The sequence below is a fragment of the Salvelinus namaycush genome, chromosome 8 (assembly GCF_016432855.1).
Source record: "Salvelinus namaycush isolate Seneca chromosome 8, SaNama_1.0, whole genome shotgun sequence".
NCBI classification, from domain to species: Eukaryota; Metazoa; Chordata; class Actinopteri; order Salmoniformes; family Salmonidae; genus Salvelinus; species Salvelinus namaycush.
This window is the reverse complement of record NC_052314.1, coordinates 20,201,582-20,227,516: the sequence shown is the minus strand read 5'-3', so window position 1 is coordinate 20,227,516 and position 25,935 is coordinate 20,201,582. Positions and strand designations below refer to the sequence as shown.

General features: G+C 40.7%; 1 protein-coding gene across 1 annotated transcript in view; it reads right to left on the bottom strand.

The window, feature by feature from the left end:
• The window catches only part of LOC120052501 (glypican-1-like), a 72,932-nt gene extending 51,614 nt beyond the window's left edge, over positions 1–21,318 (bottom strand). Inside the window, exon 1 of the mRNA XM_038999450.1 lies at positions 20,724–21,318. Within this exon, the coding sequence (XP_038855378.1) occupies positions 20,724–20,880 (157 nt within the window). The 5' untranslated portion in view covers positions 20,881–21,318. The remainder of the gene's footprint in view (positions 1–20,723) is intronic.
• Positions 21,319–25,935: the final 4,617 nt, after the last annotated feature.

Sequence of the window (25,935 nt, the reverse complement as noted above, 5' to 3'; positions counted from 1 at the left end):
TATAACGTTGAAGCTCTGACATTGTTTCAAAGGTACAAATTCAACATATTTTATATGAGGGTTGGCTATGTTGAAAATTGGTTAACATGATGACATAATTCTGTGGTTTAAATTTCACCCTCAAAACAACACAGTTCACCTTCATGACTTTTTGCGAATCCAATGTATTTTCCAGGTAGATTCCACGTCACAATACGTTGACAAATTACGTTGAAACAACGTTGATTCAACCAGTTTGTGCACAGTGGGGAGGATTTTGAGAGGAAAGGAAAAGATAACGAGAGGGTGAGAGTAGCAGGAACAAAGAGAGAGAATGGCCAGAAGAAAGACTACAGGCAACCAAGAGAGGGGAAGTGAGGAGGAGACAGGGATGGGATCCAAGAAGAATAAGAAAATGGAGATAAGGGATGGGATGGGAGGAAAAGAGAGAGGGCAAACTGCAAAGGCTGTCAAGGAGAGCTGGAGATTGTCGTCCTCCGTCCTGCTACCTTTCAAATCTAGATTAGCGTCTCCTCCCACCGGAGGAAGAATCCAAACATCATGAAAAATGTACAGCCAAAGGCTTTTAACAAGCCTGCCCTAAGCCCCTATCAAATACACACACACATCAAAGCACACAACACAGCCACTCCCAGTCCCAAACACACACACACAATGGCATGCTTAACCCATAAAGTACAATCTACTGTATAACTCACTAACCTTGGAACCAGAACCAAGAGAATAACAAACAAAAAAAAACATAAACTAAACAGTCACGTGAATCAGCCCATAAGAAGCATACGAATTCAAAAACTGTGCCGCAAATGCCGAATTTGCGGCACTACGTCCTAGGTCCTAGACCTAGGACGTAGGACGGCGGACGTAAAGGTAACGTAAAGGTAATGGCGGACTGAACGAAGTTATGTAGAGCACCTCAAGATAAAACATAATATTCGAAATATCTGCTAAATTAGACTAAAATATTAGCACTAAATAATCTGGTGGGTGATAACCTTCAATCTGGATAATAACACAAAACAAATCCTAAGATTAGAGACATTTATCGACAAATATTACGAAAACAAGCAACACCCAAACATGACGGAGAGTAAGACAGGGGAACCGATTCAAAAACGAAAACGTGACTCCTCAACCGACACTGATGATTTAATATTCTCACCACCGGCAATGGTAAAGGTCGAAACCGATCTGTTAAAATCAATAAATGACAAACTGGGTATACTTGAATTAGTTAGTAAAGATATAAAAGAGTTGAAGGCAAGCCTAGAGATGAGTGATGAAAAAGCTGCGACATTGGAGAAGGAAACACACGCGCTAAAAGGGACAGTCAATAAAATTGAAACCGAAATGAATGAAATTAAAAAGGAGAACAACGTTCTGAAGGAATGCTTACTAGACATACAAACTAGATCCATGAGAGAGAATTTGGTACTTACAGGTATCCAAGAGAAAGAAGGAGAGGTTCCTGAATCTGTAGTTAGAGAGTTCCTTTTTGCAGCGCTTCAGATTCCACGCGAAGTTATCGATAAGATCCAACTTGAACGTGTACACCGCCTCGGACAGAGAGGGCAGAGGTACGAACGCCCAATCGTTGCCAAATTTGCTTCATTTAAAGATAAAATAATGGTTAAAAGCCTGGGTAAAAGACTTGCTGGGACCAAAATTGGCATGAATGATCAGTTTCCGAAAGAAATTGCAGAACGGCGCAAAGTTCTGTATCCAATTTTCAAAGAAAATAGATTAAAAGCGAAACGAGTAGCTCTCGTCGTTGATAAACTATATATTGATAACCAGTTGTTCAGAGACACAAAGACTACTCCATGGTTATTTTAAAAATTACAAAGTTCTCATAGATGAGGAAAATAAACACAATTCAAGCCCGGTTATTGATTGTAACAATACAATACAAAATATAGCTTTTCTATAAATCTTCATATATAACTAATTGAACACAAGCACTATTTCTACATAGTGAAGATAAAAACTAAGTAAACAGAAGGCACAGTATGTGTGGATGGTGTGGTGTGTGTTTATTTTTATTTGTTATGTTTGGAAAGTTGAGTGAGTGAGTAATGAAATAGTTGCATATCCCAGAGCCAGTGTATTGCTGTGGGCCGGGTATGAGAGGGCTTTCAATGTTGTTCAGATGATGGATATACTTTTATAATGAATTATACGTCTTATTTATTTATTGTCCTATCATGGGGAACTACATTTTTAAAATAAATTATATCTAATTATTTATTATCCTATTTTAATGGTACGGTCCATGGCCCTATACCCTAGACACCCACATGAATGGCCCAGATACTAAGGAGAAGTCCCTAACTGTTTTATGTGCATGCTGTAAGCGGTCTGTATGCAGCCAAAATGAGGTCAGGGACCAAGAGCAGCACTGCCCCCTCAAGATTCTGAGCCTGCTTGGCAGGGTTGGTCCTGCAAAGCCAAAGCCCCCTAAAGGGAGAGCATAATAAACAAGGAAATTCTCAAAGCTGCTAATGAGAACCTTGACGACCTTGTACCTAGCCGGTGGGGATTCCGGTGGGGTGCCCCCACCCAGGCAGTGGCAGTGCTGGCAACACTAGCTGCAGTAACCCATGGGGAGGGGGTCACACTCGGACATTCAGAGAGGGGGTATATTATTGTGGCCCTGGTGGCACGAAATCAAGTCGGACTGCATGGAGATGCTTGGGAACATGGTCAAAATGGATGACCGTATTGTGGGTGTTTCAGGAAGAAGGTGTACATTTGACCTCCATCATTTAGGATGTGACAATGGTAAATAAATCTCTACATTTATGCTCATTTTTTGCGCGGTCTTGCAGGCCTTCTCATGCAGCTGCAACTGCAAGTACATTTGTAAATCATGATCCATCTTGAGTTGGGCTCTGGGATGGTGCAATTGTTGAGAGGGTGAGCTTATGGTTGTGTGGGGGTAAGGGCTGAATGTGTGTGGGTGTATGTGTGTATCCCACAACTGTTGCGAAGGAAGAAGTAAAAGATGTTAGGGACTATAGAGGATGATTCACAGCAATATGTAATAAAAATAGAGGTGAGGGCGATGGAAATGCATTTGGCAATGGATCTGCTTCGGTTCGGTGGATGGCGCTGTGTGCACTTTTCGAAGGATGGATCCCAGTCGGTCCGGGGCTGTGCGATGCGGGGGGTCGGGGGTGGTCTGCCGGTCATTGGGATGACAACCCAACTCGAGATGGGGGCTTTTGACGGGTGGAATAGTGGGGACCAATTGGAGGTTTGCTTAGTGGAGATGCAAATGTCATGGTACAACTATATAGACACTCAATCATTATGTTACTTTTTAATAGGACGTTTACAAACATATATTTTGATAAAAATAATTGAAAGGTGTGTCTCATTATGGTAAGTGGTGAAATAAGTATAGCCAGTTACAATTGTAATGGCTTAGCAGATAATAAGAAAAGACGATCAGTATTTACCTGGCTAAAAGAGAAGGATTATAATATCTACTGTTTACAGGAAACCCATTCGACAGTTTTAGATGAAGTTTTGTGGAAAAAGAACTGGGGGGGCGAAATATATTTCTCCCATGGGCAAAGAAATTCAAAAGGGGTGATGGTTTTAATTAATAATAACTTTGATCCAAATGTGCAACTTGTCCAAACAGATCCTCAAGGTAGATGGATTATTTTAAATATGTTATTGGACAATAAACATATATGGCTTATTAACCTATACGGTCCGAATAATGATGATCCAAGCTTCTTTGACAATATATATAAGAATGTATCAACTCTACAAGCAACACTAGACTCTATTATTATAGTGGGAGATTTTAATACGGTCTTAAATACCTCTATGGACCGGAAAGGAAATCACACTACAAACTATCACCCTCAGGCACTTAAGGAAATCAGGAATGTCATGGATATATTGGAATTAGTGGATATATGGAGACTTAAATACCCTGACCTAGTGAGATATACATGGCGGAGGCTTAATCAAGCTAGTCGCCTTGACTACTTTCTTATATCATTCTCTCTGGCACCAAAAGTTAAAAAGTGTTTGATAGGGGACAGAATGCGGTCGGACCATCACATAATTGGCATATATATTACTCTTACAGAATTTCCACGTGGGCGAGGATATTGGAAATTTAATCAAAGCCTACTAGATGATAAATTGTTTAGAACTAGGACAGAAGAATTTATAACTGACTTTTTTAGACATAACATAGGTACAGCAGATCCCCATATTGTATGGGACACTTTTAAGTGTGGCTTTAGAGGCCATGCAATTCAGTACTCATCTATAAAACAAAAGCAATTTCGATCAAAAGAGTCCATATTAACAAAGGAAATTGAAGGACTAACAGTACAGTTAGATAACAATAAAAACGGTACCATAGAGGCACAGAATAAGTTAGAGGAAAAACAAAAAGAAATGGAGGAACTTATTCAAGAAAGATCCAGTGTAACATATTACAAAAATAAAGCGAACTGGATGGAATATGGGGAAAAATGCACCAAATTCTTTTTCAATCTTCAATATAGAAATGCTACCAAAAAAAATGTATTAAAACTTGTTACAAATGATGGAGTCACGCATGATTCACCAAATGATATTTTGAAAGAGGAAGTAAAGTACTTTAAGAATATATTTTCGTTTCAGGCTCCTCCATCTCCACTAACTGAAACTAATTGTATGGATTTTTTCCCTAATAATAATGTAAAATTAACATCTGTACAGAAAGACTCATGTGAAGGCCTAATTACAGAGGAGGAACTACTTGATGCAATTGGGGCCTTTAAGGATGGGAAAACTCCAGGACTGGATGGCATACCAGTGGAAGTATACAAACATTTTTTTGATATACTCAAAGGACCATTATTAGCTTGTTTTAACCACTCCTATATAAATGATAGATTATCAGACACGCAACAAGAAGGTGTGATATCATTATTACTGAAACAGGACCCAAGTGGTATATATAAAGATCCAGTCCATTTAAAAAATTGGAGACCTCTTACACTTCAGTGTTGTGATGCAAAAATCCTAGCAAAATGCTTGGCGCATAGAATAAAAAAAGTTTTGTCAGATATTATTCATCCTAATCAGACAGGTTTTTTACATGGACGATACATTGGAGATAATATAAGGCAAGTACTGGAAACAATAGAACACTATGAAATATCGGGGACACCAGGCCTGGTTTTCATAGCTGATTTTGAAAAGGCTTTTGATAAAGTACGACTGGAGTTTATATATAAATGCCTAGAATATTTCAATTTTGGGGAATCTCTTATAAAATGGGTAAAAATTATGTATAGTAACCCTAGGTGTAAAATAGTAAATAATGGCTACATCTCAGAAAGTTTTAAACTATCTAGAGGAGTAAAACAAGGTTGTCCACTATCGGCATATCTATTTATTATTGCCATCGAAATGTTAGCTGTTAAAATTAGATCAAACATTAATATTAAGGGATTAGAAATCCAGGGCCTAAAAACTAAGGTGTCATTGTACGCTGATGATTCATGTTTTCTTTTAAAACCACAACTAGAATCTCTCCACGGCCTCTTAGAGGATCTAGATACATTTGCTATCCTCTCTGGATTAAAACCAAATTATGATAAATGTACCATATTACGTATTGGATCACTAAAAAATACACATTTTACATTGCCATGTAGTTTACCAATTAAATGGTCTGACGGTGATGTGGACATACTCGGTATACAAATCCCAAAAGAAAGAAATGATCTCACTCCAATAAATTTTTATAGAAAGTTAGCAAAAATAGATAAGATCTTGCTACCATGGAAAGGAAAATACCTGTCTATTTGTGGGAAAATCACCCTGATTAACTCTTTAATCATATCACAGTTTACCTATTTGCTTATGGTTTTGCCTACACCTAGTGACCTGCTTTTTAAATTATATGAACAAAAAATATTCAATTTTATTTGGAACGGCAAGCCAGATAAAATTAAAAGGGCCTATTTATATAACGAATATGAATTCGGAGGGCAGAAATTATTAAATATTAAAGCATTAGACCTCTCACTAAAGGCATCAGTCATACAAAAGTTATACTTAAATCCAAACTGGTTCTCTAGTAGATTGGTACGAATGTCTCATCCTATGTTCAAGAAGGGCCTTTTTCCCTTTATTCAGATTACACCTGCTCACTTTCGGTTGCTTGAAAAGGAAATAATCTCCAAAATATCTTTATTTTTTAAGCAAGCCTTAGAAAGTTGGTTGCAATTTCAGTTTAATCCACCTGAAAGGACGGAACAAATAGTACAACAAATCTTGTGGTTAAATTCAAATATAGTAATTGATAAAAAAACTGTATTTATCGAAGAAATGTTTAAAAAAGGTATAATTTTTGTGAATGATATCATAAATAGGACTGGTGGAGTAATGTCACACATGCAGCTAACACAGACATATGGAAATGTCTGCTCTACCCAAAATTACAACCAATTAATTGCAGCATTACCACAAAAATGGAAGAGGCAGGTGGAAGGGGATAAAAGTAAGGAACTTGTATGTCGGCCTTATATTAAAGAACATAAATGGTTAAAGAAAAGTGTGATAAATAAAAACATATACCAATTTCATTTAAGGACCAAAAAACTTACAGCTGTGCCATATAAATTGCAAAATAGTTGGGAAGAGATTTTCGATGTACCCATTCCATGGCACATGGTGTATGAATTGATACGCAAAACAACGCCGGATTCAAAACTTCGAATTTTTCAATTTAAATTATTGTACAAAATTCTTGCAACTAATAGAATGTTATATATATGGGGGATACAATCTTCCCAGCTCTGTAGATTCTGCTGTGAGGAGGCAGAGTCATTAGACCATTTATTTTGGTATTGTCCGCATGTAGCTCGTTTTTGGTCACAGGTCCAGGAATGGTTGAAGAATTGCAACATTTGCGTAGAACTAACGCTACAGATAGCAATACTGGGGGATTTGAAAAGCCATAGTCAATCAATCAATAATATAATAATTATTTTAGCAAAAATGTTTATTTTTAATTTACAATCCGTGGAAGCTATGAGAATAGGAAGATTCAAATCTTTTGTGAAGCATCACAGCACAGTTGAAAAATATATGGCAAATAAAAATCCGAAATGGATGATGTTGGAAGATAGATGGGAAAGGTTGAGTGGAGCTGAAGGGTGGGACTAATAACAAGATAAACAATGTAGGGCATACGGGATCTGTGAAATGTGTATAGGTGCGGAGCTATTGTGAAATAGCACAGTTACAAGTGGAAATCAAACTGGATGGACAACAGAAATAGAGGAAGGACTAAGAACAAACAAGAGAGAACTATTATAAAGTAGACTGTGTCTGTAAAATGTGTATAAGATGTATAAATTGAAGGTAAAAACAGAAATGTTTATCAGTTTACTCCAATTGGGGGATCGGTGGTAGGGTTTGCGGGGAATAATAATAAAGGTATACTCTTTAAAAAAGTATGTATGTCTATGTAGGTATGTGTATGTATATATGTGTATATGTATGCATACGTGAATGGATATATATATTTACCCAAAAAAATATGGGGGATTGGAAATGATGCAGACAATTACATTGGAAGCAACATTCTTTCCGCAATATTAAGCTGATCCACCCCCCCAAAAAAAAAAAAAAAAAAAAAAAAAAAAAAAAAAAAAAAATGTGCTATCACTGTGCTTCATCCAATAGCACAACCAAATTACCTGTATTGTAGTTGAGATCACAATAAAAGTACATAGTTCAAGTGATCAAACTGAGATTCCGCACAGATACTTATATTTGTAAGATAGCCTTAACTTTAGGCTATTTACTGTATTACAAAAGGCATATTAAATTGTGTTAGGTTGACAACGCAACCAAATTTCAACATTTAAAGGAGATGTACTGTATCTAATGCTTGGTAATGCTTGGATGGTTTCAACTGAGCCACTAGCTTAAATAAAGTTTAGTTAGTTGCCTAGTTAAATAATGGTGAAATAAAAAACTTTTATTTTGGGTTTAGTTGGAGACCTAAATCCAACATATAATTTGTTAACTTGTCGACGGTATTGCAAAAATGATATTGAATTGTGTTTGGTTGTCAATGCAACCAAATATCAACATTTGAAAGAGAATTATATTTTGTGCCACTGACTTAGGCTGAATTTAATATCAGTTTGTCTACAAATGAATAATTGATATTCACGTCTCTGTCTCAACCAAAACTAAAAGTTAAAGAATATGACAAAATAAAATAAAATCTTCAAATGTGCTTTAAATAAAGTTTGATTTGATTTAGTCCTATTCTTTAAATTAGATTGTTGGTTGAAATAGCGACATTAATCCAACATATTCCTTATTAACTTGAAGATTACATTTGACATCAGGAATATATTTATTGTCTACATTTAGTTGAACCATGGATTGAATTGAAACAATAGCTGTTGATGACTTTGCAAATGCTATGATATTATAGGCCTAAATAGTATAATTGATGATATATGACGTATAGAGAGTATGGTTACATTTCATTTGCTCTGTTAAACCTACCGTTTGGAATTACTTCGATAGCAACAGTGATTTTATTTAGTTATTAAGAGATCTCTCAAAAATCATTGTCACAATAGCACACTGGTAGTAGTCAGTGACAAATATCAAAGCCAAGCAAGGCTGCTGGGCTTTGTTAAAACCTTGGATGGGAGACAAAATGGATAGCTGTGGAAAGATCAACTCTCCTGTAGGAGGTACTGCCCAGCCTATATATTTTTTTCTGATAGTGGATATAACGTTGAAGCTCTGACATTGTTTCAAAGGTACAAATTCAACATATTTTATATGAGGGTTGGCTATGTTGAAAATTGGTTAACATGATGACATAATTCTGTGGTTTAAATTTCACCCTCAAAACAACACAGTTCACCTTCATGACTTTTTGCGAATCCAATGTATTTTCCAGGTAGATTCCACGTCACAATACGTTGACAAATTACGTTGAAACAACGTTGATTCAACCAGTTTGTGCACAGTGGGGAGGATTTTGAGAGGAAAGGAAAAGATAACGAGAGGGTGAGAGTAGCAGGAACAAAGAGAGAGAATGGCCAGAAGAAAGACTACAGGCAACCAAGAGAGGGGAAGTGAGGAGGAGACAGGGATGGGATCCAAGAAGAATAAGAAAATGGAGATAAGGGATGGGATGGGAGGAAAAGAGAGAGGGCAAACTGCAAAGGCTGTCAAGGAGAGCTGGAGATTGTCGTCCTCCGTCCTGCTACCTTTCAAATCTAGATTAGCGTCTCCTCCCACCGGAGGAAGAATCCAAACATCATGAAAAATGTACAGCCAAAGGCTTTTAACAAGCCTGCCCTAAGCCCCTATCAAATACACACACACATCAAAGCACACAACACAGCCACTCCCAGTCCCAAACACACACACACAATGGCATGCTTAACCCATAAAGTACAATCTACTGTATAACTCACTAACCTTGGAACCAGAACCAAGAGAATAACAAACAAAAAAAAACATAAACTAAACAGTCACGTGAATCAGCCCATAAGAAGCATACGAATTCAAAAACTGTGCCGCAAATGCCGAATATATACAGTGCCTTCAGAAAGTATTCACACCCCTTGACTTTTTCCACATTTTGTTGTGTTACAAGTTGGGATTAAAAATGGATTGAATTGTCATTTTTTTGTCAACGATCTACACAAAATACTCTGTAATGTCAAAGTGTAAGAAAATTTGTAAGACATTTATGAAAAACAAAACACTAATATGCTGTATTTTGAATACTTAAGTATTCAATACATGTTTGGCAGTGATTACAGCTGTGAGTGTTTCTGGGTAAGTCTCTAAGACAGAGTTCCCCTATTGTCGGCCCGTGTGTGGTTTTATTTGGCCCCCCAAGTTTTCTGAGCAAAATATATACATATTTTAATTTTATTGTTGGACATAAAAGACTGTAAAAAAAAACACCAGGAAATCAGCTCCAAGTGATTTTAACTTAAGACATCTGTTCCCAAGTATTCCCATGCATAATAGAGAGACGTGATCATATACAAATGTAAGCGCAGTCTACGAATTATTTGTAATTATGTTCCGGCCCCCCAACCATCCACTCAAGAAAAAAAAATCGTCCCGTGGCTGAATCTAGTTGATGATCCCTGCTCTAAGAGCTTTGCACACTATCCTTTTTAAAATTATTCAAGCTCTGTCAGGTTGGTTGTTGATCATTGCTAGACAGCCATAGATTTTCAAGCTGATTTAAGTCCGAACTGTAACCAGGCCACTTAGTAACATTCAATGTCATCTTAGTAAGCAACTCCAGTGTATATTTGGCCTTGTGTTTTAGGCTATTATGCTGCTGAAAGGTAAATGTGTCTCCCAGTGTCTGTTGGAAAGCAGACTGAACCAGGTTTTCCTTGAGGATTTTGCCTATGCTTAGCTCTATTCCATTTATTTTTATAATAAAAGAAGTCCCTAGTCCTTGCCGATGACACACATACCAATAACATGATTCAGCCACCACCATGCTTGAAAATGTGATGAGTGGATGTCAGTGATGTGTTGTGTTGGATTTGCCCCAAACATAACGCTTTATATTCAGGACATAAAGTTAATTTCTTTACAAACAGGATTCATGTTTTGGAATATTTGTTCTGTACCGGCTTCTTTCTTTTCACTCTGTCATTTACAGTAGGTTAGTATTGTGGAGTAACTACAATGTTGTTGATCCATCCTCAGTTTTCTCCTATCACAGCCATTAAATTCTGTAACTGTTTTAAAGTCACCATTCGACTCATGGTGAAATCCCTGAGTAGTTTCCCTCCTCTCCGGCAACTGAGTTAGGAAGGACACCTGTATCTTTGTAGTGACTGGGTGTATTGATACACCATCCAAAGTGTAATTAATAACTAATACATTTAGCCTCTTGAACTTATTTAGGCTTACCATAACAAAGGGGTTGAATACTTATTGACTCATTTCAGCTTTTCCTTTTTTATTAATTTGTACAAATGTCTAAAAACATATTTCCACTTTGACATTTTGGGTTATTGTGTGTAGGCTAGTGACACAAAACCTCAATTTAAATCAATTTTAAATTCATGTCGTAACACCACAAAATGTTGAAAAAGTCAAGCGGTGTGAATACTTTCTGAAGGCATTGTAGCACATGTGGTCTCTCACTATGGCAGGTGAGCTCAGGTTATAATTCACCTGCATGGGACAGTGCTCTCACAGGCATCCATCCAGCTGGCGAACCAACCGCACGGCACAGATTTTTTTTAAAGCAGCGAGAAACAACAACAGTGCGATAAGGTTTTCTATGCCCTGCTGCACAGTGTGAATGGTTGAGTGAGTAGCTGATCTCGGACGGGTGTTCTTCTGCTAGAGACGATGGACAGCATTGATTTCCTCCCTGACACATGAAAGATCCTCCACCATACCAAGGAAACACTACTGTATGTGTGCTGAAAGTGTACACAGATGCTGCTCTAGGACTGCTCACTTCTTTGTTAGGAATGTATCAATGACCGTATCTACACTGAAAAAATAATTACCTCAGCAAAAAAAGAAACGTCCTCTCATTGTCAACTACGTTTATTTTCAGAAAACTTAACATGTGTAAATACTTGTATGAACATAACAAGATTCAACAACTGAGACATAAACTGAACAAGTTCCACAGACATGTGGCTAACAGAAATGGAATAATGTGTCCCTGAACAAAGAGGCGGTCAAAATCAAAAGTAGCAGTCAGTATCTGGTGTGGCCACCAGCTGCATTAAGTACTGCAGTGCATCTCCTCCTCATGGACTGTACCATATTTGACAGTTCTTGTTGTGAGATGTTACCCCACTCTTCCACCAAGGCACCTGCAAGTTCCCGGACATTTCTGGGGGGAATGGCCCTAGCCCTCACCCTCCGATCCAACAGGTCCCAGATGTGCTCAATGGGATTGAGATCCAGGCTCTTCGCTGGCCATGGCAGAACACTGACATTCTTGTCTTGCAGGAAATCCCGCACAGTACGAGCAGTATTGCTGGTGGGTCATGTCAGGATGAGCCTGCAGGAAGGGTACCACATGAGGGAGGTGGATGTCTTCCCTGTAACGCACAGCATTGAGATTGCCTGCAATGACAACAAGCTCAGTCTGATGATGCTGTGACACCGCCAGAGCACAGGCCTCGGTGTAACGCTCATTCCTTCGACGATAAACGCAAATCTGACCATCACCCCTGGTGTGACCAAACTGCAACTCGTCAGTGAAGAGCACTTTTTTCCAGTCCTGTCTGGTCCAGCGACGGTGGGTTTGTGCCCATAGGCGACGTTGTTGCCGGTGATGTTTGGTGAGGACCTGCCTTACAACAGGCCTACAAGCCCTCAGTCCAGCCTCTCTCAGCCTATTGCGGACAGTCTGAGCACTGATGGAGGGATTGTGCATTCCTGGTGTAACTCGGGCAGTTGTTGTTGCCATCTGCGGATGTACCGATCCTGTGCAGGTGTTGTTACACGTGGTCTGCCACTGCGAGGACGATAAGCTGTCCGTCCTGTAGCACTGTCTTAGGCATCTCACAGTACAGACATTGCAATTTATTGGCCACATCTGCAGTCCTCATGCCTCCTTGCAGATTGCCTAAAGCACGTTCACACAGATGAGCAGGGACACCCTGGGCATCTTTTTGGGGTGTTTTCAGAGTCAGTAGAAAGGCCTCTTTAGTGTCCTAAGTTTTCATAACTGTGACCTTAATTGCCTACCGTCTGTAAGCTGTTAGTGTCTTAACGATCCTTTACAATGAAGATCTGTGAAGTTATTTGGATTTTTACAAATTATCTTTGAAAGAGGGGGTCCTGAAAAAGGGAAGTTTCTTTTTTGCTGAGTTTATAAACACAACATGTAAAGTGTTGTTCCCATGTTTAATGAGCTGAAATAAAATATCTCAGAAATGTTCCATACGCACAAAAAGCTTATTTCTCTAAAATGTTTTGCACAAATTTGATTACATCCCTGTTAGTGAGCATTTCTCCTTTGCCAGGATAATCCATCCACATGACAGGTGTGGCATATCAAGAAGCTGACTAAACAGCACGATCATTACACAGGTGCACCTTGTGTTGGGGACAATAAAAAGCAATAAATGTGCAGTTGTCACATAACACAATGCCACAGACATCTCAAGTTTTGAGGGAACGTGGAATTGGCATGCTGACTGCTGAAATGTCCACGAGAGCTGTTGCCAGATGATTGAATGTTCATTTCTCTACCATAAGCCACCTCCAACATAGTTTTAGAGAATTTGGCAGTACGTACAACCGGCCTCACAACCGCAGACCACGTGTATGGCATTGTGTGGGCAAGTGGTTTGCTGATGTCAACATTGTGAACAGAGTGTCCTATGGTGGCAGTGGGGTTTTGGTATGGGCAGGCATACACTACGGACAACGAACACAATTGCATTTCATCGCAATTTGAATGCACAAAATTACTGTGACAAGACACTGAGGTCCATTGTGAGGCCCATTTTTTTTTTTTTAAAGGTATCTGTGACCAACAGAGGCATATCTGTACTCCCAGTCATGTGAAATCCATAGATTAGGGCCTAAGGAATTTATTTCTGTCACGACTTCCGCCGAAGTTGGTCCCTCTCCTTGTTCGGGCGGCGTTCGGCGGTCGACGTCACCGGTTTTCTAGCCGCCACCGATCCACTTTTCATTTTCCATTTGTTTTGTCTTCATTGTACACATGTGTACACACCTTGCGCATGTGTCCCTGGTGCGCAAGGTGCTTGGTCGACTGTTGGAGCATGACCTGTACGTCAAGGCTGAGAAATATCTGTTCTTCCAACAGTCCGTCTCCTTCCTAGGGTACCGCATTTCCACATCCGGGGTGAAGATGGAAAGTGACCACATTTCAGCCGGCGTAAATGGCCGACTCCAACCACGGTAAAGGAAGTGCAGAGGTTCTTACGGTTTGCCAACTACTACCAGAGGTTAATCCGGGGCTTTGGTCAGGCAGCGGCTCCCATTACCTCACTGCTGAAGGGGCGACCGGTGCGACTGCAGTGGTCAGCTGAGGCGGACAGGGCTTTTTGTCATCTGAGGGCTCTGTTTACCTCGGCTCCCGTGCTGGCTCATCCGGATCCCTCCTTGGCATTCATAGTGGAGGTGGACGCGTCCAAGGCTGGGATAGGAGCTGTGCTGCATCAGAGCCAGATCGAGGCACCTGCCGTGGATGAATGGTTTAGGCGCTCGGAGGAGACCTGGGACGCCTCCCATGTGCACCTGCAACGGGCCATAAGGCGGCCGAAGGCGAGCGCCGACCGCCACCGCAGTGAGGCCCCGCTGTTCGCACCGGGGGACCGGGTCTGGCTCTCGACCCGAAACCTGCCCCTCCGCCTGCCCTGCCGGAAGCTGGGTCCACGGTTTGTGGGGCCATTTAAAGTCCTGAGGAGACTGAACGAGGTTTGTTACAGGTTACAGCTCCCCCCCTGATTATCGTATTAACCCCTCGTTCCATGTGTCTCTTCTCAGGCCGGTGGTGGCTGGTCCACTCCAGGAATCTGAGGTGCGGGAGGTTCCTCCGCCCCCTCTGGATATCGAGGGGGCCCCGGCGTTGCTGTTCGAGCCATCATGGACTCAAGGCATCGGGCGAGAGGCCTTCATTACCTCGTGGAGTGGGAGGGGTACGGTCCAGAGGAGAGATGGAGAGATGCTGGGTGCCGGTGGAGGACATCCTGGATCCGTCGTTGCTGCGGGAGTTTCATCGTCTCCACCCGGATCGCCCTGCGCCTCGTCCTCCGGGTCATCCCCGAGGCCGGTGTCGGCGCGCTGCTGGAGCCGCGTGTCAAGGGGGGGGGGGGGGGGGGGGGTTACTGTCACAACTTCCGCCAAAGTTGGTCCCACTCCTTGTTCGGGCGGCGTTTGGCGGTCGACGTCACCAGTTTTCTAGCCGCCACCGATCCACTTTTCATTTTACATTTGTTTTGTCTTCATTGTACACACCTGGTTTCCATTCCCATTGGGGGGGGTTTGTTCATTGTAAGTTGGTCTCATTTGTGAGCTTGATTATGTTCCTTCTTGGAATATTTGTTTTTTTGAGTAAAGTTACGTTTATTACTCATCTCTGTGTCCCGCGCCTGACTCCGCCTTACCTGCTACACCTAGACGCCTTACAATTTCAATTCACTGATTTCCTTCTATGAACAGTAACTCAGTAAAATCTATGAAATTCTTGCATGTTGCATTTATATTTGTGTTCAGTAAAGCTGTAATCGTAGTGTTATTTCCTAAAAGTGTGAATACAATGCTCTTTCAGATTGTTTTCCTTATAGTATCTTGTATCAGGTTTTGTTATTTTGTTCTGAATAAATGTTATTTCCATGTGAAGGTGGGGAGTGATCCTGTTTAAGTCAGTTCAATGGAACGTTAGAGTTGGGAAAGCCTAGACCACGGGTGTCAAACATCGACTCCAAAATCGGTGGATAGAGGACTATTTTTTGCAAATTTTGACGATTAGGAAATATTATACATTTTCAGTGCAGCCCTCTGGACCTCGTTGAGGACAAATGTGACTCCCGGGGCAAAATTAGTTTGACACCCCTGGCCTAGACTAAAGCCCTATATTTAAACCCTCAATGAGATTATCAGAAATGTGAAAGGGCACTCACTTTCTCAGTATACAGACACACAGGGAGAAAAGAAAAACTGCAGACCAAAGGAAAATACCAATGCTCTAGAGGGGAGAGGAGGGTGTGTTAAAGAGAGTGAAACTGTTGACTTCAATAGAGAAGAGTGTGCAAGAGAGTAAGTTTCCATAGAAACTTGGACACATTAGTTTCCATAGATCTTCTACTTATCACTGTAATATTTCTCCTGGCTGTGTCTGGAGTGTTAGGCAACTGAGGAACTCAAAAGACATCCCGAGTGTTAGAGGAGAATGTTTCATTAAGGGTAATTTGCCAAACGAAACCCATTAACATTCAGCACAATGCGTTCAGCTCTCTCATGTTTCTCACAGTGGATGTGAAGGCAGGCAGTGGCTCTGGGAGCATTGTGATGAGTAGAGTGTGCCATCATGACACTGACAGAGTACAAGATAACGATCGCCCTGTCGAACCCTGTCACTTCCTTCCCCTTCAGATCACTTCCCTCCCAGGCTTCACGCTCAGTGCTAAGCTAATTGGGTGAGGAGGGAAAAACTCAAAATGTAAGGGCTGCGGTCAGGTTTCCCTGTAAATTATTCAAAAACGTTGCTAAATCTCAGTGCATCAATTGACTGTGATGAACACACACAGGGTAGGCCTACAGTGAATACTGATAAGCGGGCGAAGCCTAACAAGAGTAACTGTCAAACCTCAACTGAACCTAGAAGAACAAACGGAACCTGACCTGAAGCCAAGCCAGCACCAGCTCATCAGCACGGACAACACAACAATCTTATATTGTTTATTTAACGCTCTGCACATAATGCATAGGTGTTGAGGACCAACTAATGGGAACCACAGATATGAGATGATTATGTGTTTATTATTTAATTTCTGTCCAGTAGTTCTTCTCAGTAGCAGTGAAAAGCAGAGCCAGTATATTTCTATGTGGCTCAGGTGAAAAGCAGCTTTCATGTTTCCTCATCAGAGAGAGATTCATTACCCAGCAGAGCTCAGGGGCCTGAGAAACTCCTCTCTTTATCACACCAGTGATTAAGTCTATTGATTTCTGCAGGGAAAAGTAGCTGCTCGGAGTCGGGGCCAGGCTACAAGGCTGATGTTGAGTCTCACTGTGTAGCAGTTGAGGAAGAGGGAACTCACATTGACTTGCTGAACACAGTGCTACTGTAACAAGAATAACTTTCAAATGTCTTCCTCAGTGAATGCAACTGAAGTAGATGAAAGTAAACAATGTAAAGGAACATCTAAAAACATGTTGGACTGTCCGACCCATTCATTATAATATCAGGGTTGTATCTGGAGTCTGACTTCAATGGTCGTCTGATGATTCATCGTGGTCTCTGGGAGGGAAGCAGTAATCTGAAGGCCCACACTATGTAGTATATTTAAGTGATCATGCCCGAGAAGCCGGTGTTTGGAGGATATATTGGCACGCGTGTTGTTAGGCCCGAGACTTAGTCGATATATTGGGCCTATATATCCTTCAAAACACCAGCTTTGAGGACATTATCACTTTTATACAACGGGTTACCAACATATTCAAATAAAGATTGACATATTTTCATTAAAAACATTATTTTGATGAATTTATTCGTACTATTTCATCCTTCCACAAGATATAGTCCAGACATAAATCTATGGTTGTTATCTAAGCCAGCTGGTCGTTCGTTCTATCGGTTTGGTTGTTGAACACAGAGACGTGACTCAGTCGTTCAGTCTTTTTGTTTTGTGTCTAAGGACACGACCCAATCGTTCATTCCAAATGTTCCATTGCCATATTGGCTGGCAACGTTTTTATCCCGTGCTTGCTAGCTAGCCAACTACGGCTAACTTACAGTCATGTCAAACAGTGAGGACAGAATAACAACGCAGTAGCTGCATTTGTTTAAACTGTTTTCTAGTGACATTTATTTGGATAACAATGATCTAATGATCATGATCAATGCGATTTCAGCTGGCATAGAAAATGTGCTCTCTCGTTAAACACTGTTGTTCAGAGGAGCTAGCCAACAACACAACTAACACAATCACTTCAAACTGAAGCTGGAAAGACTTTAAACTAGCTGCACTTTGTTTCGTTTTAACCTGTTTTCTATTGATAGAAATTATGCTAATTCATGATTTCGAGGGGTTGAGAAAAGCTACCTACCTGTCTGTCTTATCCCGACACGTTAATTACTATGGGACAGCTGGAGATCAAATTTGAATATTGAAACAATGTTGCAAATGTCGGAGAGACAGACAGCAAGGTTTATACAAATCTCCGCTGTTGAAAACTAAATGTTAGTCTAAAAGAAATGTGAGATAATGTCTAGATGCTTTTTATAGTGGAGATCAAGTTTAGAAATTGCCTGGCTGGGCTGATGAGAGAGTGGATTGCGAAGTCAGATAGAAAATAGGCATTTTAACGTCATAGATTTAGCCTTTGGTAACTTGTGAAATAGACACCAGCTGGAATGCGATTTTAACCAAGCAGCATTCAGGATTAGACCCAACCTTATGTTATTGATGTTTTATGAGTTTGTTTTCACCTCACTGGCACAACACACAATATGCCCTAACGCAGGTGAGGTATGGAGAAATCTGGTCATGGAGTCATGAACCCACTTCCGTACAGCCCGACATCTGTCATATGAGTACATGGGTGTGTCCACAGAAAATGAGATGGGCAATCCATGTTCATGAATGAAATACCCTCGATGGGAGAGGTGTTACATTTCAGTAGGCTTTAAATAAGAATGTGTTCTTAACTGACTTGCCTAGTTAAATAAAGGTTCAATAAAAAATGCGCGCACACACACACTCATACACTGAGTGTACAAAACCTGCAACTCAATATTAGGAAGGTCTTCTTCATGTTTTGTATACTCAGTGTATAGCTTCCACCTGAATGGAGGAAATAAAATCCTTTCTTTGTTAAGGATACCGTAGGAAACTAAACGGATTACATTATTGAAGTATCCATTGAACAGTGAACATTGAGGGACCATTGTCAGCTGGGTATTGCTACAGTCATCACAGATGTTAGTAAGAATAAATACATAGATCAGGCAAAATTACACGCAGCAAACTTAATTAACATTTTGCACAACATAGATCAGTATCTACAGAACATATTTGCTTTTTATCCAGTCCACGGTCACATACAGGGAAGTAAGGTGTACAAAAATGATCGATATAGAAGATATAAAGGATCTTTTCTCCTGGACCTTATGAAAAACTACAATCTTTATCCAATCCTGAGCTGCAACCAATGTTTTGTTTTGCAGATAAAAAAAAAAAAGACAGACATTGAATGATTCTCACTGGGAATATTCAATGTTTTCCCCTTGCTTTAACAATATCATTGAGACTGAATGAAGTGACCTTCAAATTCCCTGCAGAGCCCACTGGCAATCCCCCTACTACCTTAGCTCTGTGTACATAATCCACAGCCAACAGGAGACTCAGAAACCCATTACAACTCCGCAATAATGCAAAGGTGGGTGGGTGTGTGTGTGTGTGTGTGTGAGTGCATGTGCACCCATATGCATGTGTATGTGCGTACTTATGCATGAGTTATGGATAATACAACAAAGAGTCCACTACAAAGGATGGATTCATTCAAAGGCTGACATTGGCCACTAATCACTGGGACAGAACATGATGCGTTGCATGGGGAACAGGCTAAAACAGATGCTGGATGAGAAAACTGTTCTTTTGATGCATCTTCATCTCCATGGCTGTTTTGATAACCCATCCTGAAATATGAACTGTTTACTACTCACTTAATGTCAGATTGAATGTCAGAATATAGATATAACATACATTTCAGTAATTTAGCATACTGTGTTCAAGCCATGACATCACACCATGACACTATTCAATATGAGTATGTGATGACGTCATCTTTGCTGATGGACTGTTTGTTCAGATGAGGCAGTTAAGAGGGAGGCCTTGTCTAATAGAAAAGAGCACTGGGAACAGAAGTCCAAAGGTTAAAGGAACAGGCAGGACAATTAAAAGTGTACCTAAATACAATTAGCATACAAATGGTTAATAGTAAAACAAATATTGTATTGAATATTGAGCCTGAAATAGAATGTATGTCCTACCATGCTTTGCCTCTTGGTTATACCATGCTTTCTTTTATCCACGTGACTGAAAACAAGTGATGCACTCGCAGGTAAAAGGCCAGGTGTCAAACTCATTCTACACAGGGCCGAGCATCTGCGGGTTTTCGCTCATCCCTTGTACTTGATTGATGAATTAAGGTCACTAATTGGTAAAGAACTCCCCTCACCTGGTTGTCTAGGTCTTAATTGAAATGAAAAAACAAAAACATGCAGGCACTACGCCCTTCATGGAAATGAGTTTGACACCCCTGTAGTAAGCCTACTGATAATTATGTTTTTTTAAATTATCTTTCTGTACACAAAAAGGTGCTATCTAGAACCTAAAATGCTTCTTCGGCTGTCCCCATAGGAGAAACCTTTAAATAACTATTTTTTTGGTTCCAAGTATAACCCTTTTGGTTCCAGGTGAAACCCGTTTGGGTTCCATTTAGAACCATTTTTGCATAGGGTTCTATGTGGAACCCAAAAGGATTCTACGTGGAACCCAAAATTATTCTACCTGAAACCCAAAAGGGTTCTACCTGGAACCCAAAAGGGTTCTACCTGGAACCCAAAAGGGTTATCTTATGGGGACAGCCATATAACTTTGGAAACCTTTTTTAAGAGTGTACCACATCTAAAAGTCATACATTGATATCAGGCCCTGGCCTATGTGAAGACACCAGAGCACTTTGAGAAGCTCTTTTCAAATTAAGTGTGCAACTTCGGGGCTTCATCAAGTTAGCTGCACATGGAGATTGTGCTAGTAGGCTGTCCGTTGATACAGAAGCCTACAACAGCTGACCACTCACCTCCTTATTGCCCTCAATCGTGTCTTATGTTCATAATTTAAATGTTTTACACTGGAAACCAAAATGATAACATTTTATATAATTATTTAATTAAATAGTTGCTTGAAAAATATAATATTATGGCTAGAAAATGTGCCGTTACTTACCAGATATCTCTGTATGTGGCACCCCGTTGAGAGTGAAGCCTTTACCGCTGTAGAACTGTCGGACATCCGAACAGCTCCGGGCTTTACTGCTCGCATTGTCCGCCGACAACGGGATAGCAGATAGACAAAGGAATAGGAGAGCCTGGAGAAAATCCATAATGACAACCAAATAGCAAGGTGTAGATCAAAGAGAACGAGTCGAGACAATTAAAATAAGTCCTACAAAGCCTCGTATGACATTCAACCGGTAGATAAAGCCTCCCTTGGCGGTGTATCTCGCTTTGGCGCGGAGGATACAGCTGGAAACACCAGCTGAACAATCTGTCAGCGCTCCCCGGAGTCCTGTGACGACGCTGTGACTGTCAAGATGAGCAAGTCCTCGCAGTGATGAGTCTACTAGGCAGAACGGCTCTAAAAAAACGAAAATTAATTACTGTAATACGTGTTATCAAAATCCACCAATAAACGGAATAAAGGCTTTGCTACTGTCAGTGAACAGTCACAGTAGTCTTGGATGAAACTGTATGGAACAGGTGAACTCTACAAATATCGGAGATGTGTAAGAGAGAATAGCCCGAGTGTTGTGAGCTGAGCACGTAGCACAGCCAGTATAGGATTGGAATCGCGCTGGGATACTCATGCGGAGCTGCTGTTTTGGTGCCGCCCCGCGGAGAACAGATGGCACCACCTGCAGGTCAGTGCGCTTCTGTTTTCTTTCTTTTTCTTTTTTTGTTGTTGTTTTTTTTTTTTTATAAATTTTTATTCATAAAACAAAATCAACAACTTCGAATGTGCAGCCCTTTAATATTACGATTTATCATTATTTTCTTCCAAAGACAATCAAAACCTATTTGTTTGGTGAAAAATAAGTGTATAATTCTAGAAAAATCACTCGAGATTTCGCGTTATGGAGATGAGCTCAAATGCATTCACTGTTGGCTCTTGAAAGTCCACATCATCATCAGCCTGGATGTGATAAAGATGTAGGCTCTTTATTTGTATACCCTGCAGTATAACTTTCATACAATGCAGTAAATGTAAAACTTGTAGCGTATTTGAGGTTAAAAAGGCCTCTGAAGTTTGTAATTTTCACTTATAATTTCAGCCTTTCCCTTACAAAAAATTGTATCAACCCCTACAAAAATGTCCATTCATTATAATCCACGTAGTAATTGAGATTTTCTGTTGCAGCAGAATTATTTTCCTGTTGTAGCATACTGTCTCAAATCTAGATCCTACATCTGTACCATGACCACAATAGGCCAATACTCTCTGTTCATCTGTTTGAGTTCTGTGCATAATACAATTTTTACGCACAGGTGTGCATAAAACACAATGACAAAACTCACATAATTTCACCGAACGAAGTGTCTTCATTAATTCTCTACACACATTCCCATTGACATAGGCCTACTGTACTATCCACACTAATTTCCAAGCATATAATCCGATTGTCAGCCGTATCTCCCTGCATGGCACAAAGATGGCTACAGAAGCCTGAGAGGTGGGAGTTGGTGGGTGGGAGGTCTGACCAGCCACTAAGCTGTATGTGTGAAATGACAGTGTAATTACATGTACAGGGGACACATTTAGTCTCTCACTAACCACCTGTAATCCCTGTTACAGTGTAGCCTGCCAGGGTCTGTACTGGATTAACATGGTGTTGTTGTGGATTGGGACACAGCCCTCTGTGTGTGTGTGCGTGTGTGTGTGTGTGTGTGTGTGTGTGTGTGTGTGTGTGTGTGTGTGTGTGTGTGTGTGTGTGTGTGTGTGTGTGTGTGTGTGTGTGTGTGTGTGTGTGTGTGTGTGTGTGTGTGTGTACGTGTGTGCGTGCATGTGTGTGCATGCTTGGGTGTGCATGCGAGGGTGCATGATTGCATGGTTGTGTGTATAGTCTGTATGCATGTGTGATAGAAGTGTGAAGTGTATTCCTTAGGCCAACCTGGACTCAAGAAGAGATGTAACATAGTAAATGTAAATCCTGGACACTCCAATTAGTATGATGTATTACGTTTCTTATGGTATGTATTAATTTGTGGATGTCCAGGTTAGGGTTAGGCTTAGCTAACATGCTAAGTAGTTGCAAAGTAGTTAAAAAGTGTTAAGGTGTTGCAAAGTTTCTAATTAGCTAAAATGCTAAATTTGTCCAGGATGAGATTCGAACGTGCAACCTTTGGGTTGCTTGACGTTCGCGTTTAATGCCCACCTATCCATCCCGACCAACAGCCTTAATTTCATTTTTTTTCAGAAGGTTCAGAAGTAACCTTCTGTCTTTTATATAACCATACCAAACATAACATACCTTACTAATTTGAGTGTCCCGGACAGTGTTACGTCTAGTCTATTACTCTGTTATGCCCATCCAGGCTGCATAGCCCTTCAAAGCGAGACAGTTAGAAGACAGAAAGGGCAAGGCACTGATATTTGTCAGTGAAAGGCTCTTGGCAGAGTTCCCTCCCCCCCCTCTCTCTCTCTCTCTCTCTCTCTCTCTCTCTCTGACTGAGAGTGGCAGCCACATTTTGAGTGTACCCATGCCAGTAGGTTGTTACTAGTTACTACAGCCACAAAATGAAAATTGGCAAAGTTAAAAAAATTCTTGATAACAAACATTTGCTTTTTGGTCTAATTCAAGCTCAGTGTTATGCATAAGGTTAGCAGTGTGGTTAGGGTTACGGTTAAGGTTAGATTTAAAATCAGATTTTAAGAAGATAAATTATATAAATAGGCAAGGTTTAGCCATAATCATGACTTTGTGCCTATGGTAACTACTGACGAACATGCCAGGAAGTAAAAGCAGGAAGTGTACCCTTCAATCTGCGCTGTGATTTGTTGAGTCAAATTAACTGACATTACAAACAAAAAAATCTAAATATATTTTAGATTTGATATTCTTCAAAGTAGCCACCCTTTGCCTAGATGACAGCTTTGCACACTCTTGGTATTCTCTCAACCAGCTTCACCTGGAATGCTTTTCCAACAGTCTTGAAGGAGTTCCCACATATGTTGAGCACTTTTGGTTGCTTTTCCTTCACTCTGCGGTCCAGCTAATTCAAACCATCTCAACTGGATTGAGGTTGGGTGATTGTGGAGGCCAGGACTCCATCACTCTCCTTCTTGGTCAAATAGCCATTACACAGCCTGTAGGTGTGTTGGGTCATTGTCCTGTTGAAAAACAGATGATAGTCCCACTAAGTGCAAACCAGATGGGATGGTGTATCGCTGCAGAATGCTGTGGTAGCCATGCTGGTTAAGTGTGCCGTGAAATTCTAAAGTAATCACTGACAGTGTCACCAGCAAAGCACCCCCACGCCATCACACCTCCTCCTCCATAGTGGTTTCATTGCAGAAATTTGATCATGACGGCCTGATTCACGCAGTCTCCTCTGAACAGTTGATGTTGAGATGTGTATTTTACTTGAACTCTGTGAAGCATTTATTTGGGCTGCAATTTCTGAGGCTGGTAACTATAATGAACTTCTCCTCTGAGCAGAGGTAACTCTGGGTCTTCTTTTCCTGTCGCGGCCCTCATGAGAGCCAGTTTCATAATAGCGCTTGATGGTTTTTGGACTGCACTTGAAGAAAAGTTCAAAGTTCTTTAAATGTTCTGTATTGACTGATCTTCATGTCGTAAACTAATGATGGACTCTCGTTTCTCTTTGCTTATTTGAGCTGTTCTTGCCATAATATGGACTTGGTATTTACCAAATAGGGATATCTTCTGTATACCACCCATACCTTGTCACAACACAACTGATTGGCTCAAATGCATTAAGAAGGAAAGAAATTCGACAAATTAACTTTTAACAAGGTACACCTGTTAATTGAAATGCATTCCAGGTGACTACCTCATGAAGCTGGTTGAGAGAATACCAATAGTGTGCAAAGCTGTCAACAAGGCAAAGGGTGGCAACTTTGCAGAATCTCAAATATAATAGGTATTTTGATTTGTTTAACACTTTTTTGGTTACTGCATGATTCCATATATGTTATTTCAGAGTTTTGATGTCTTCACTATTATTCTACAATGTAAAAAATAGTAAAAATAAAGAAAAACCCTGGAATGAGTGTGTGTGTCCAAACTTTTGACTGGTACTGTATATTCGATTGCATGAGCCACATCAGTTTGAATCATGTGAATGAGCATCATACATTTCCATGGCAATTCAGCATCAGTTGAAATAACATTCCAAAATACCATGGAAATTATTGCATCACAATACCAGGCAGCCATTGCGAGTGTACCCATACGTTTACCAGTCAAATTGACAGGGTTAGAGCTTCCAAGCCGTTTTTGTTCATTCTGTTTTTATGGGTTGATATATAGGAGGAAAGTGGAATTGTCGGATGTGGCATGGCTTGCAGACTATAACGGATTACAAAGGGAAAAGCCCAGTGACACAGAACTTCCAAACAAGCTGAATGCCTTTTATGCTCGCATCAAGGAAAACAACACAGAGTCCTGCTTGAAAGCACCTGTTGTTCCAGATGACTGTGGGATCATGCTCTCCGTGGCCGATGTGAATAAAACTTCTAAACAGGTTAACACTTGCAAAGACTCCGGGCCAGACGGAATACCAGGGCGCGTTCTCAGAGCATGTGCAGACCAGCTGGCAAGTGTCTTCCAAAGCTCATCACCAAGCACCCTGGGATTGAACACCTCCCTCTGCAACTGGATCCTGGACTTCCTGATGGGTCGACCCCAGGTGGTGTTGGTAGACAACAACACCTCCGACATGCTGCCTCTCAACACGGGGGCCCTTCTGGGGTGCGTGCTTTGTCCCATCCTGTACACTATACAGTGAGTATACCAAACATTAAGAGCCCCCCCCCCCCCCCTTTGCCCTCAGAACAGCCTCAGTTTGTTGGGGCATGGACTCTACAAGGTGTCAAAAGCGCTCCACAGGGATGCTGGCCCATTTTGACTCCAATACTTCCCACAGTTGTGCCAAGTTGGCTGGATGTCCTATGGGTAGTGGACCATTCTTGATACACACAAGAAACTGTAGAGTGTGAAAAATCCAGTAGCGTTGCAGTTCTTGACACAAACCGTTGTGCCTGGCACCTTGTGGCACACGTACACAATCATTATCTCAATTGTCTCAAGGCTTAAAAATCATCTTTTAACCTGTCTCCTCACCTTCATCTACACTGATTGAAGTGGATTTAATAAGTGGCATCAATAAAGGATCATAGCTTTCACCTGCGTACACTT